The 12653-nt window shown below is 36.2% G+C and overlaps 4 protein-coding genes across 4 annotated transcripts; 2 read left to right on the top strand and 2 right to left on the bottom strand.

The window, feature by feature from the left end:
- Positions 1-728: 728 nt before the first annotated feature.
- On the bottom strand, positions 729-2188 carry RHIMIDRAFT_267596 (putative peroxisomal dehydratase). Its single transcript, XM_023612008.1, has 5 exons — positions 2009-2188; positions 1872-1956; positions 1475-1821; positions 1288-1400; positions 729-1233 (listed from the first exon to the last, which is right to left on the bottom strand). Exons 1-5 carry the CDS (start codon positions 2069-2071, stop codon positions 897-899), a joined length of 945 nt encoding a protein of 314 aa, XP_023462444.1. The 5' UTR covers positions 2072-2188; the 3' UTR covers positions 729-896.
- Positions 2189-2752: 564 nt separating this feature from the next.
- On the bottom strand, positions 2753-4837 carry RHIMIDRAFT_267593 (cysteine proteinase; the record flags this gene model as incomplete). The annotated part of the gene is made up of 4 exons (XM_023612007.1): positions 4395-4837; positions 3964-4329; positions 3850-3903; positions 2753-3789 (listed from the first exon to the last, which is right to left on the bottom strand). Coding segments are annotated over exons 1-4 (1364 nt in total), but the record flags the coding sequence as incomplete, so codon positions are not given.
- Positions 4838-7132: 2295 nt separating this feature from the next.
- On the top strand, positions 7133-7376 carry RHIMIDRAFT_187562 (copper-fist-domain-containing protein; the record flags this gene model as incomplete). The annotated part of the gene is made up of 2 exons (XM_023605887.1): positions 7133-7177; positions 7230-7376. Coding segments are annotated over 2 exons (192 nt in total), but the record flags the coding sequence as incomplete, so codon positions are not given.
- Positions 7377-7429: 53 nt separating this feature from the next.
- RHIMIDRAFT_69505 (uncharacterized protein) lies at positions 7430-9171 on the top strand. Its single transcript, XM_023615572.1, has one exon. The coding sequence runs from the start codon at positions 7591-7593 to the stop codon at positions 8761-8763; it is 1173 nt and encodes a 390-aa protein (XP_023462441.1). The 5' UTR covers positions 7430-7590; the 3' UTR covers positions 8764-9171.
- The last annotated feature ends 3482 nt before the right edge of the window (positions 9172-12653 follow it).

The following is a 12653-nucleotide window of genomic DNA, read 5'->3' as shown; positions in this document are numbered from 1 at the left end:
CTAGGTATCATGAGCCCATCCATGGCCTTGGTTTCCGAAGACTCCTCAAGAAACATGGGTTACAAGTCTATCTTATAGACGAGTACAAGACCAGTAGGTGCTGTCCAACATGCCACAACGAGAGCCTCCACACGTTCCGTCGTGTTCCAAATCCACGACCGTATCAACGTGAGCGATATCCTACAGTTGTCTGCCATGGCCTTTTAAGGTAATAATACGTGAACCACTTGTATGGCTTTATACTGATTAAGCATTGCTTGTAGATGCACCAATCTATACTGTAGACCCGCCATGGCAGCTCCAGATAGGTATCGCTTTTGGAACAGGGATGTTGCTGCTTGTCTCAACTACATGCACATCCTTCGTGGGCTTCGACATAATGGTATGGTTCCTCATAGGTTTCGTCGGGTTGCTGTTGCTCCTACAAGACGTCGAAGAAGAGTGGATGATCAGGAGCAACCAAGAACTAGAATACGCTTAGACGATGATTCTCCGTCCTAGTTATCGCTAGGACACATCTAGATGCCTTCGGGGTAAGTTATTATATATAATAATTTTCTTACATAGCTAACTGTATAATTCTTTATATTCCCTCCTTGGTACTTATTACTCTCATTTGTATGTCGTCTCCTTTTGCACGCATTTTATTTTTAACCTTTGCGTAAATACTTTTTTTAATATGCGCCAATTATTTTTTTCATACACGTCATAATTTTATCCTCTTTCTGAAATTTATTTTTAATAAAACAGTACAGTATCATTATGGGCGAAAATCATCTTTCAAAAAAGAGAAATCACTTTTATTATGCGATATCTCAATCCAGGTTGACAATCAATACAAACACTTGGTTGGTTCAGTCTGATATCTCAAAGGCTTTGATGAAAAAAGGCCTTTATTACAACTTTGATTTATTTCTGTTCTTGTAAAGTGTTGCATATCCATTTGTGAGTACAATAGCATCTCTTTCCTTGACTCTTGCTTGAAATACAACCGCAATCAAGTTTGTATCATGGGATTCTGTCTTCCACATATGAATCTCGACTGTTTCCCCAGGAAATACAGGTTGAGCAAACCTAGCTTCGATTGACTTGAAACGAGTACGGTCATTATCAGCAAAGTACTTTGTGATTGCGTGAGCGCATTTGCCGTACGAGCAGAGACCATGTAAGATTGGTCGAGGAAAGCCAACCATTGGGGCTAGTTTGACATCGGCGTGAAGTGGATTGAAGTCTCTATAGTAAATCGTTGGGTCAAGGTTGATCTCTTGATGAGTCTTTGATACATACCCTGACAAACGATACAATAATGCTTGGTTTTTTTGAGTTACAAATGTATCTATCACATCTGGAGCACAACCTTTAGGAGGGCTATATATAATAGGCGTTGGTCCTTTTGGCCCCTTTAGCCAAGAAAAAAAAAGAAGGAATAGAGGGCATCAGTCTGCTGTGTTATGCTCCCTATTAAGACGCTTACATTCCATCCACCATAACCACGAACAAACATCTTTGCACCCATACGACAGTAATGCATACCATCCTTTTCACCATACAGATCAACTACAGAATCAATGACCATACCTGATCCTTTGTCGTAAACGCCCACACAAGTTTTTATCGTTTTAAATCGACCACCTTCTACAGGAAAAGGTGCAATGACCTCAAAAGACTGTTCACCGTGGACGATTTTGTTAAAATCAAATGGAGGCATCCCTGGGAGTGGACCTCCTGCTGTCCATCTTTCCATAAATGAGTTGACGTCCCAGTGATCGTTTTTGAGTAGGAGACAGAGAGGATAAGTAGGTAAAGGGCCAAAGTTATCGTCTATAGATCTAAATGTCACTCTCTTTATTCGTTTATCTGGTTGGCCTTACCAAGCTCATACAACCACCGTAACTCGTCTTCATGTACGCCTACGGATAATGCATAAAGTATGTAGTCACGACGAGTGCAAGCTACCTGAACAAACAAAAGAAGATTAAGACAGTGTTTAATATATTTGATTATTTACAATTTCAGGCTTGTATTTATGTCCAACAGCTTTTGATACATCAACTTGGAAACCTTCAGGCATATTTAATAAGTAAATGTAAAAGAGAGAAATCAAAACAGGTCAGTCTGCTATTTGGAAGATAACCGTCGGACTTTAGAAGTTTGATTGTTCACTTTTTTGAAAACAAATTGGTCACTTTATTTAAACACTTTTGGTCAATGTAAATATATTTGGTCATATGTCATCGTAAATATAATGATGGTAACTTCATGATGTAACGAATAAATCAGCTTCAAATAAGTATACATAAATAGTGTAGAATATATATAATTAAAATATATATAAATTGAGTTCTTTATAATGTAATATACAGCTTTTTATTTTTTCGAGCTTCCTGCATAAAGCGAGTGTGAGTTTTTTATGCTGCCTTACCATGGACACTTTTGAATCCCTCATCAACGAAGCAAACCAAACAAACTATGCTCGGAATTTGAACACGAGTAAGGAATCACTTTTCCTTTATTTGAAGCTACTAAACAACTCGGTTTTTGTTCTCTTTGGAATTACTATGATTCTAAACTTTTCAACGCCACTATAAATTTAACTAGCTCATTTATTTTTAAGTACAAGGTCAAGCAAAGTAAGTTTAATGATATGGGAACACTCAGCTCAAGGATTATAAAAAGAAACAAGAAAATAAGTAGGCAGATAAGCCCTGAATTCACTTAATTTCACTCAGGACTCCATGGTGTACATGTTTTAGTAGTAGTAATAGTAGTAGTAGTATGGTCAACCAAAGAGATGTTTCTTTTTTTATATTAACTGGTATACAGTGGTTTAGAGTATTGTATTTATTTGTTATGATCCTCCTAAAGGCTATGTACAAACGTAGGTGTAAGATGGAGTACAAGTTTTACCATGAATTAACATATGATGACAGGTGTTTTTGTCCAAAGCGCTGATCTGCGTTTTGAAGATGTAAGTGACTTATGGGGAGCGCATGATGTTTGAAGCGGAGCAAGTAAAGGTGAAGAGGGAGGAGCCACAGGTTGACTGGGCCAAAGCTCTTCTTCCTCTTCTTCGATTTCTTGATTCAAATTACACACATCATCTTCTACCAATTCATATAGTAACATATACGGGTTTGCCAGCAGCACGTCCTCCAGTGTACAGGCCTCTACACGTTCATCTGATATTCTAAACCAATCTGAGCTGTGATGCTTGAGTAAGGTTTGATCGTCACGGCAGCTGAGACAGTGGCATTTTTCTGCTACAAGTCGTCGCTTGAAGGAGATATAGTGTCCCGAATCGTGTGAACCAAAATGGACAATGACGCTCATCAATCGATATCGCACAGGCACTGTCGTATGATTGACTGATGAAATCGGTAAGTGAGGATTGGTGGTATTAAGAATGCCGTTTGTGCAGTACGGACTTAGGTCAAGCATGTCGGGAAACTCGACACGGCAGGTATTTTTATAGATATCGCCCGTTGTCATATCGAGAGCAGATCTTGCCATGTGAAGACAAAGAATCTTGGGGGGCTTGGCAAACATGGCTTGCTTGCTTGATAAGCCTCTAGAAAATACTGTTTTTTCGGTGGGTTCAATAAAGCCTTGTTCGAGTTTGAGCTCTAGTTCCTGTTTCTTGGTCAATAAGTCAGGGTTTGAAGGGTGCTGTTCCAGTTTAGCATCCAGAGAGCGAATGTTTTCGAACATGGTGCACTTGAGGCATATAACATCGTTTAGGTATTCCATGGATGTGAGTTGTTGCAGACATTCGTCTAGAGTTGTTTTTTCCTAGGAATATGTATATTAGTGCATAGTTGAACAGATTCTTTTTTATATATATAAGCATACATGGTTAGGCAGTGTTAGTTGTATATTGTTGAAGGGACAGTGACGAATAGCTTCCTATTAAAAACAAAGAAATATCAGCAACACATTTTATACTAGACAAGATAGGACAGTTACTGTATAACCACACTGCACACAAGATAATCTATTGGCCAATAAACCAGTAAAAGGACTTTCCATGAGTTTAGTATTGGTAGATGATAACAATGAAAGCAGTCCAGGCTGGCGATGCATTAATTGACTTTCATTATCCAACGCTGTTGAAATAAACTGAAAGAGTTCATGAGCATCCTGTTGCTCTTTATTGAGTAGACAGTTGGGCATGATCGAAACGACATCGAAGGGGCGAAAGGATGTGTTAGAAGCAGGTTTAGAGAGTAAGCGTAGGGTTGTCAAGAGTGATCTTGTGATAGGTGATGGAGGTGATGATAACTGATCAATTTGGTGCAAGTAGTGCTGAAGCTTTGGTAAAGAAGAGAGTGACTAAGGACGATAAAGGATGATCATTTGTTGTCAGATATTATATGTATATGTATATATATATGTACCTGTAATACTGAATTCAAAAAGCATGAATTGCCCGTATTAACTAACCCAGATACCAGTGAATGATCATTGACAGGTGATAGGCATATGTCATTATTTAATATTAGTTTTTGATGAATAGGGTGATTAACGGGATACTGAAGTTGAGAATAGTAATTATTAGTAATAGTATTATGCTGTGTGGTTGCTGCTTTATTGTGTTTAAGGTTGATCGACCTAATGGATGAGCATGCTTTTAGAATTGTTGACTTGTCATTTAATAGCAGAGTATAAGCTGGTATAAATAATAGTAGTGAGCTTATGGTAAGCAATAATATCCACTCTATTATGTTATACATATTGTCGGTCAGGTATTGTAATGAGTGAATTAGCACAGTGTTGACCATTCTGGAATAAAACAAGTAAACTACGGAGGTTATCTCCGGCGGAAGTTTTAAATTTTTTTGTTCTCTCAGGAACTTGAAATGATTGGAGAAATGTCTTTTTTCAAGCACATTGTCTTAACAACGGTCGTAAGGCGTGGACAAATATGGCATGGCGTTTCTTTTCTTTTTTTCTGTTATAAAGAAGTATAATAAGCTGGGATATATTTATATATATTTTTCTTTTGCCGATAAAGGTTGACAAACCTTGGTAGATTTATCAGAAGAGGCAATCCAGAAAGAAAAAAGAAAGTCTCTAGTGCTGTTAGTGAAAGGAATGAGCTTAAGATATTATCACTTTAGAAAGATCAAGTATGATTTGATGCAAAAAAGGAAAGAGATATGCTTGTATTTAGTGTGATAGTTACATTGATAAAGTATAGAGATTAGTCATTGGATAGAACACATCATTATGGATATGCAGCCATAAAGAATCTTATAAAGTATCCACTTCCAAAGGGTTCTCCATGTGTAGCCCGAAATAGAATTCAGCCAACTCGTGAGCAATCGTACGGTTGTCCTCCATTTCGACTCCAGATGTGGTACTATGCTCTCAGAGCAGCCCTTTTATATGATGCAATCTAGACGACAAACCAACAAAGTCTAATGACCCAAGACAAACAATGTGTTTTGAAGAACGCAGGTACTTCATCCTATCCATAACAAACAAGAAGGTTATTGTCGGTATTTACATCTATTTTATGCTTTCTTTTCTTTTATCTTGTGTATTTCCATCACGATGCTTAATGCCTCATTCTTATTCAAATCGCGTCCTGAAAAGGGCATCGAAGAAGGCGAGCAAAGAATACCATAGACATGCGTGTCCAACGAGCAGAAGCGCAATATTGCTGGCCGTCATTCCAAACAACCTGATTATAGTTTCTAAATCGTCTATGGTAGGGAACCTTCTGTTATATCTAGCAATTTCATAACTATTGCTTTGTAAAGCCTTGATTATTGCTAATAATTTATCAAATATTAAGGTATTAATGACGATATGGAATCCATCTATTTATGTATATGAGGTATAGATGATTATTTTCCATCAAACAAATTCTTTGTTGGTTGTCTTGGCCCATGGGTCATCGTCGTATGATGAACATTTCTTCAGTCTGCGTAAAGAATTTTTGAGCTCAGGTTGTGACTGTTTTTGTTGGGTAGTTTTGTGTTGCTGCACAAAACCAGGATTCATCGTCTTGAAACACTGCTAATGCCAAATAACCAAAGATCATCCTCAAATAGCACACTACCTACCATCATTGTTAGTTACTTTTAAATATTGCTGTCTTCCAAAGCTAGACGCTGATATAATAATCATAGACGTAAATGAATGAAATAGTGTGGGCATTGAGCCTCCTTTTTGCAGATAGTGTGATTGATCTGAAGAAGTCAGTAACTCAGTGCTAAATAATGATAGGAACAAGCAGTTTTTTATATGCATGCTTATTGTATTCCTTCTCTTTTAACGTATATCCATATAGGATATCATTAAAAAGTCTTTTTTTTTTCAATGTAATACCTTTAAGTATGGCAAGCCATCAAATAGCTGTATTGTGGCGTTTCGTTTATAATCTTCCTGGCATCTTCCGTTTCATTAGACAATTACTTTTGTAGAAATGTCATCTGATAAAAAAACTTACTCGGTTTCAGCCTTATCTTCTTTATTACATAGAGTCTTTAGTAGTACTTCCCAGTGCTCATCATAAGCGCCTCGGAAAATCGTTCACATCTGAGTTTAAAAGGTTCTTTAAAAAAAATTATCCCAAAAAGTAAAGGGAATCTTGGTGAATGCGCTTATATCGCTATTGATTGTTTGATTTGAATTTCTGGCCAATATAAAGTAAATAGCAGATGACAGGTCAGGGTCCCCCCTTCCCCTTATGCAAATACGTTTTCCGCTTAGAATATAAAAAAATTTTTTGTGCGTGTAGATCAATTTTATATATAAATAAAAAGAATTCATGCCCCCCCTTTTTTTAACTTTTTATTCTTTTTTCTTTTTCGCTCAATTAGAAAACACCCTTTTGCCCTTTTTTTACACAGCTTTGGCATGATTTCTTTGCGTCTGCAAAAGTGTAATTATAACTATCGGAGTAGACTTTGATACATTTATTTTCTCTCTTTGCTGTATACAATCTATATATACATATATACAACCTTTATTATACATACAACATATATATACTCCTTCTTTTTTATTCTCTCTCTCTCTTAGTTTCTCCTATATTTATTTTTATTATAAAAAAAAGCACTAGTTATATATATAAATTCAATATTTATATATTCAACAATACCTCTATCTCTTTTTTTCTAATTCAATGTATATCAACGGTATTAAATACGCTTGTTCAACTTGCATCAAGGTAATGTTGGTTGTTCTATATTCGGATTAGTTTCTAACCATTTCTCAAACAGGGTCACCGCTCGTCTCACTGCAATCACGTTGACCGCCCATTATTTGAAATTCGTAAGAAAGGTCGTCCAGTAACTCAATGTACTTATTGTCGAGATCTTCGTAAAACAAAGCAAGTTCATATCAAATGCGCATGTAATTCGAAGAAAGGTATTTACATAAGCGTGAAAAAAAGCAAGTGCTAATTACCATATATGTATATATTTACTTTTTATAACTTTAGGCGATCATCAACAGCAACAGCAGCCTATTTTAATCTATCGTAATACCTCTTCTACATGCTCAGTTCACAGTAATGATGAAATCATCCAAGATCATCCAAAACAACATTGTACTTGTCCCTCTCTTAACAACGGTACTCCCATGATACGGTCATCTTCCGGCGGCGGACAAGCCTATCTTTCATCTAATGTCCCACAAGACTCTGTTGATGTCGTACCAGGATCTTTGATGTCAGCGCCACTCTGTACAACCCCATTGGTAGTCAAAGAAGAAACTCCTTCTTATTCTTGGGCTTTAGTTACCTCTCCCTCCGCCAATCATATAGACCTTCCCCACGCTTCCTCCTCCTCTTCCTCTTGTTCGGCTTCGACATCAAAGCTTGCAGAGGATGATAACAATAACCATCATAACCTTCATCTCGGTTTCATCTTTCACAAGCCTTCAAACACATCAAGGATTTTAGACGGTCAACCGAGGGTACGAAGACGTCGCTCGACCAAAAAAAGCTCTTCCTCTACTCCTACAAGACCCTTGACCTCGAACGTTAATTATGATACACTCATTAATGTAGACACACTCACCGGTCTTTCCACACCACCACCTTCTTCGACTGTTTCTTCCTCAGAGCCAATGGATGTACAATTTGATTACTTAACACAACAGCTTGAGATCCTGTCAAGTCATGAGAACCAACAACAACAGCAGCAGCAACAGCAACAAGATTTAGCGGGAGGGTTTGCCAACGCAGAAGAACTGACTGCCATTTTAAACAATGTGCTTCAAAAAGACAATGGCCTCACAGTTGACTCCATGTTTCAAGAAAATCAAATCTTGTCTACCGTTCCTAACCCACTATCTCCTTTACCTCCACTTCCTCCTACAACACACATTTCTTCTGGTCTCGTCCAACCTCAGCAACAGCAACACTCCCCTGTGAATACTCCCAACATCAACCGGTCCCATTGCGGTAGCTTTGTTCCTAGTTCCAGCTGCCGTAAACCCGTCGGTAGTTCTGGTGGAGAATCAGTCGTGATCACAATTACACCACTCGTTACCCCAAACAAAGAAGACCAGCAGCAGCAAAGACAAGAATATTATCCTACTACGACGCGTATTGTTACCTGCTATTGTGGTAGTCGGTGTACTTGCCCAGGCTGCCTGGTGCATCCTGGTAACTTTTTCTTGGGAAGTGATCCTTATTCTGGTCCTCTCATCAATCCTTCATCTTCTGCATCTTCTTCCTGTTACGGCTCAGATGATGAAGATATTGCTTCTATTTACAGTAACCATAATAACACTAATTTTACCTTTTAACCTCTTACTTCACTGTACATATACCCCTTTATAATAAAAAAAAAGTGTACAAGCACCCTGTGTGTATGCATGTGATTATGTAACCCTTTTACTCTTCTGCCTATCTGCCACTTTTTTTTTCTGTTTTATTATGAGGCATTTTTGTTAATAAACTTTTTGGTTTGTAAAACGTCACGACTCATGCCCATGTAAGACAAGGAGTTAAATAAAAAAGTTTTTCGGCCATCACTTGATCCTTCATGGGCGCAGTTGGCTTTCATTCGTGTAAAACTGCGCATAAAAAACCCAAATGGTATAAAAATAGCAGCCTGCGAACCAGATAAAGGAGGAAAACTGGCAAAGAGAAAGGGAGGAAAGAAGCATTGTGGCTTGAAAAGATGGAAATCATCGTCCTTTTCTATTCAACAAGGTTTTTGTCTTACGCCAGCTACATTTATTTGTCACACATTTCGCATCGAATGACGCACATAACAAGTAAAGTAAAAGAAAGCTTTTGCTTAGGCATTTCAAGAAAAGAGAAAAGAGAAAAAAAAGGATTGAAATCTCTAATAAAATTGTCCTGTAAAGTAAACAAACAAGGACATAACATCAGTATCTCTGTTTCATAAAATACAGAATACACTGTATGAGCAGAACGTGCTCATGATAATAAGCCTAAAAGAGAGAAGCCAAGCCTCTAATCATGATATTTTCTGAGCGAGAATCGTCAAATTCTGTACTCTATACGTCACCTTATAGCAATCCTTTTGGAATAGTTTGATACAAGATGTAAGGTTATGTTCAATGTGTATGCGAACCTTTTTTATGATCATATTTAGCCGTTAACTCTTGGATAAAATAATGAAAACATACTATAAAAACAGGATTCATTTCTTCTTTAATGTGCCACACTAATAAAAAAAAAATATGTGTGGCAAGCCACCCTAATATTTGGCACAAACACAAGATTTACCAAATTAGCTATTATGGTTAGAGCCCGCGTGTATGATATCTTCTATGGTTTTGCCCATTTATTCAAGGTTTGCTTATTGTCGATGAAACAGTTAACAGCGATATTCGCATACATATACTACACACAGTGACCTAGGATCAGCTTAAGCTTTTCATACTAGCCTTTGAGAGCTTTAAATGTTCACGCGGTGCAAATATGGGTGTTACAATACAAAGAGGGTTCCTAAAAGTATAAAAACGTTGATTATTCGCACATCCTTAACAAAAAGCATAAAAGGCTACTTAAGTGAATTAGTGAAGAACTATCAATTGGTTTAGAACCGTTAATAAAGCGACTACTTTAGATATTTGAGAGATGCAAAGTACCCAAAGCTTCACTATGTCGGCTTGTGAAGAGTAAATACAGTTTTGACATTAAAATCTCGGCTTCAACTTGTAAAGCCCAAGAATACACTGACTGATTACGCATTTAATTGTAACACTAACATGAGACTTGTTCTGAAATCATAAACAAGGAAGCCCTAACTGATCCTAAATTCTCCCCTCTTCCTTCAAATTATAGTGGACGAGATGAATAAAAAACAATTCTCCTGTCACTTTCCATATAATTTGATTATAATAATAAATGAATAAACTAAAGTATAGCAATGTAGAAAGGTAAGGACGAATACATCCAAGAGTGTCGCTTTGTCAATTAAACATATTGAATACTTGACATTGTTGATATACTTACATTTACTATGTTTGAAATCAATTGATATGATTTACACTAGTATCATTTGCATGCCCCTTAAGAAATAAAAAATACTTCCTGGCACATGTTAAATGAATATGTAAATATTTTGGGAATAGTTTGAAAGCATTTTTATTCTGCCTTAAGACATCACATCAATGGTTAAATAATATAGTGAGTATGAGTAATATGCATACATGATGAGAATAGTAAAAAATTACAAGTTTGCTTCAAGAAACGAACTTTTGGTTTCAGTGTTTCTGAACACTGGCCAAAAGAAAATATTGACTTTTCTCCTTTCAGGGGCAACGATTACTCTATGATATTCTATAGCGACAGTAAAAAGGCATTGTAAGAAACGAACTACCATGCTATGTTAATTATAGAATAAAGCCTACTTTAAAGCTGTACAAGCTTTCCAGTTTCGTTTCTGTAGATTCGTAAGCCCTGTGTCACACTGGGATCTTTACTGTCTTCATAATAGAGTATATTTACTGTTCAATCGTCCATGATAACATCAAAAGCAAAAGGCAAGAAGGTACAGTAAGACTGTGTAATAATATTAAATGCAAGAGATAATAAAGTAAGACTGACTTAATTCTTTTTATGATAAAGAGTAGTTCCTATTTATACTATTCAAGTTTACTGTAGGATTATAGTTGACGTGGGTCTAACGGTTATTCTGGAGTAAAGTAGCTTAATTAACGGTTTCCTAGTTTTATTATTGCGACATTTAAATCAAGAGATGATGTTATGCACTTGTTTTGTTGATGTAGGGTGATTGCCTTAGTTTCAATAAGTGTGAATTATGTTCGGATATGATATCGTTCTTACTTCCTAAAATCTATCCTCTGTAAACTAATCTTCCAATTCTTAACGTAATCCCTCCTATCTTAATTAGTTATACTACCCAACTCCCCTAATTCCTGTTTGGTTTTTTCTCTCTTCCTCTTAGCTGATCCAGCAACTTCAATACACAAACACGGTTTTCGTTCGCATGAGTGATTTGGATGTAAATTGTAAAATTATTTTCTGGAAAAAAAAAAAAACACCCATTTATTAGGCACTTCGAAGTGTTTGCAAAATTTGTCCGGCACGAACCTGACAAGCACGTGACATAGCCGGCCCGGAGCTCTTAATGATATATGTCATTTTGTCGGAATTTAAATTTATGTAGCACAAGAAACCCTTATATGATTGCATGCATAAACATTGGATGTTGCATGTCATGCAATCGATTAGGGTTCAGTGTTCCTGAAATGGCAATTTGTGAGACATTGCCACCTCTTACATGATGATTGATATTCTTGTTATCCCTGGCTTAAGGTAATGGCCTCTTCGGACGCTATACCATTGTTGATATATCTAATCTGATTTATAAAATCGTTCACTTTTTTCCTTTTATTGTGTTGTAGCAAGCCTGGTTATTTTTTTTCTATTGTGATGATACCCTTTTTGGTATCTTATACTCTGCATGTCCAATGCAAGCTTTAATGATTTATGATTTATGATTTATCATATATCATATATCATTTATTATTTATCATTTATCATTTATCATTTATTATATATTTTATATTGCATATTTACTTATATAAACAGTATAAATATCCCCAAAATTATCCATGAAATAAACAATATCGAAGAATCATCTAAGAATCATCTTATCTTCAGATCACAATAACTTCTATTTTATCTTATATCTTAAGCAACAATTGCTTAACAACATTTTTATTTTACTTTTTTACTTTATCTCACAAGACTTAGCATTATATTGCTCTATATTGATCTTATATTAAGATCTGGTGGTCACTACAATACCAAATTCTACTTATAAAACTTATTTTTAACCTTACTACTAACACCTTTTCCCCTTACTAACACCCAGTAACAGTGACATTTTGGACGAATTTGGTAACCGAATAATACAGGAGCAAAGCGAAAATTTCATATTTTTGAAAACATTGATACAAAGAGTAGTCTTGATGTACTCTCGAAAACAATATAAATAACCTTGGCCCTTACCTCTTCTTGCCAAAATTCATTCATTAATTAATTGAATCAATCACCTTTTCTTTTTATTTTATATTCATACAATAAAACAGGTCTTAACTTTGTTATAAAAGTTTCTGCCCTTATTCTTTTATCATCACACCTTTACGAACCGAACAATTGGTCTTTTAATAAGCTCCGGTGGTCACTATAT

The sequence above is a fragment of the Rhizopus microsporus genome, assembly GCF_002708625.1.
Source record: "Rhizopus microsporus ATCC 52813 unplaced genomic scaffold scaffold_21, whole genome shotgun sequence".
Classification (NCBI taxonomy): domain Eukaryota; kingdom Fungi; phylum Mucoromycota; class Mucoromycetes; order Mucorales; family Rhizopodaceae; genus Rhizopus; species Rhizopus microsporus.
Note: the sequence above shows the minus strand (reverse complement) of the source record. Positions and strands in the feature narration are given on the sequence as shown.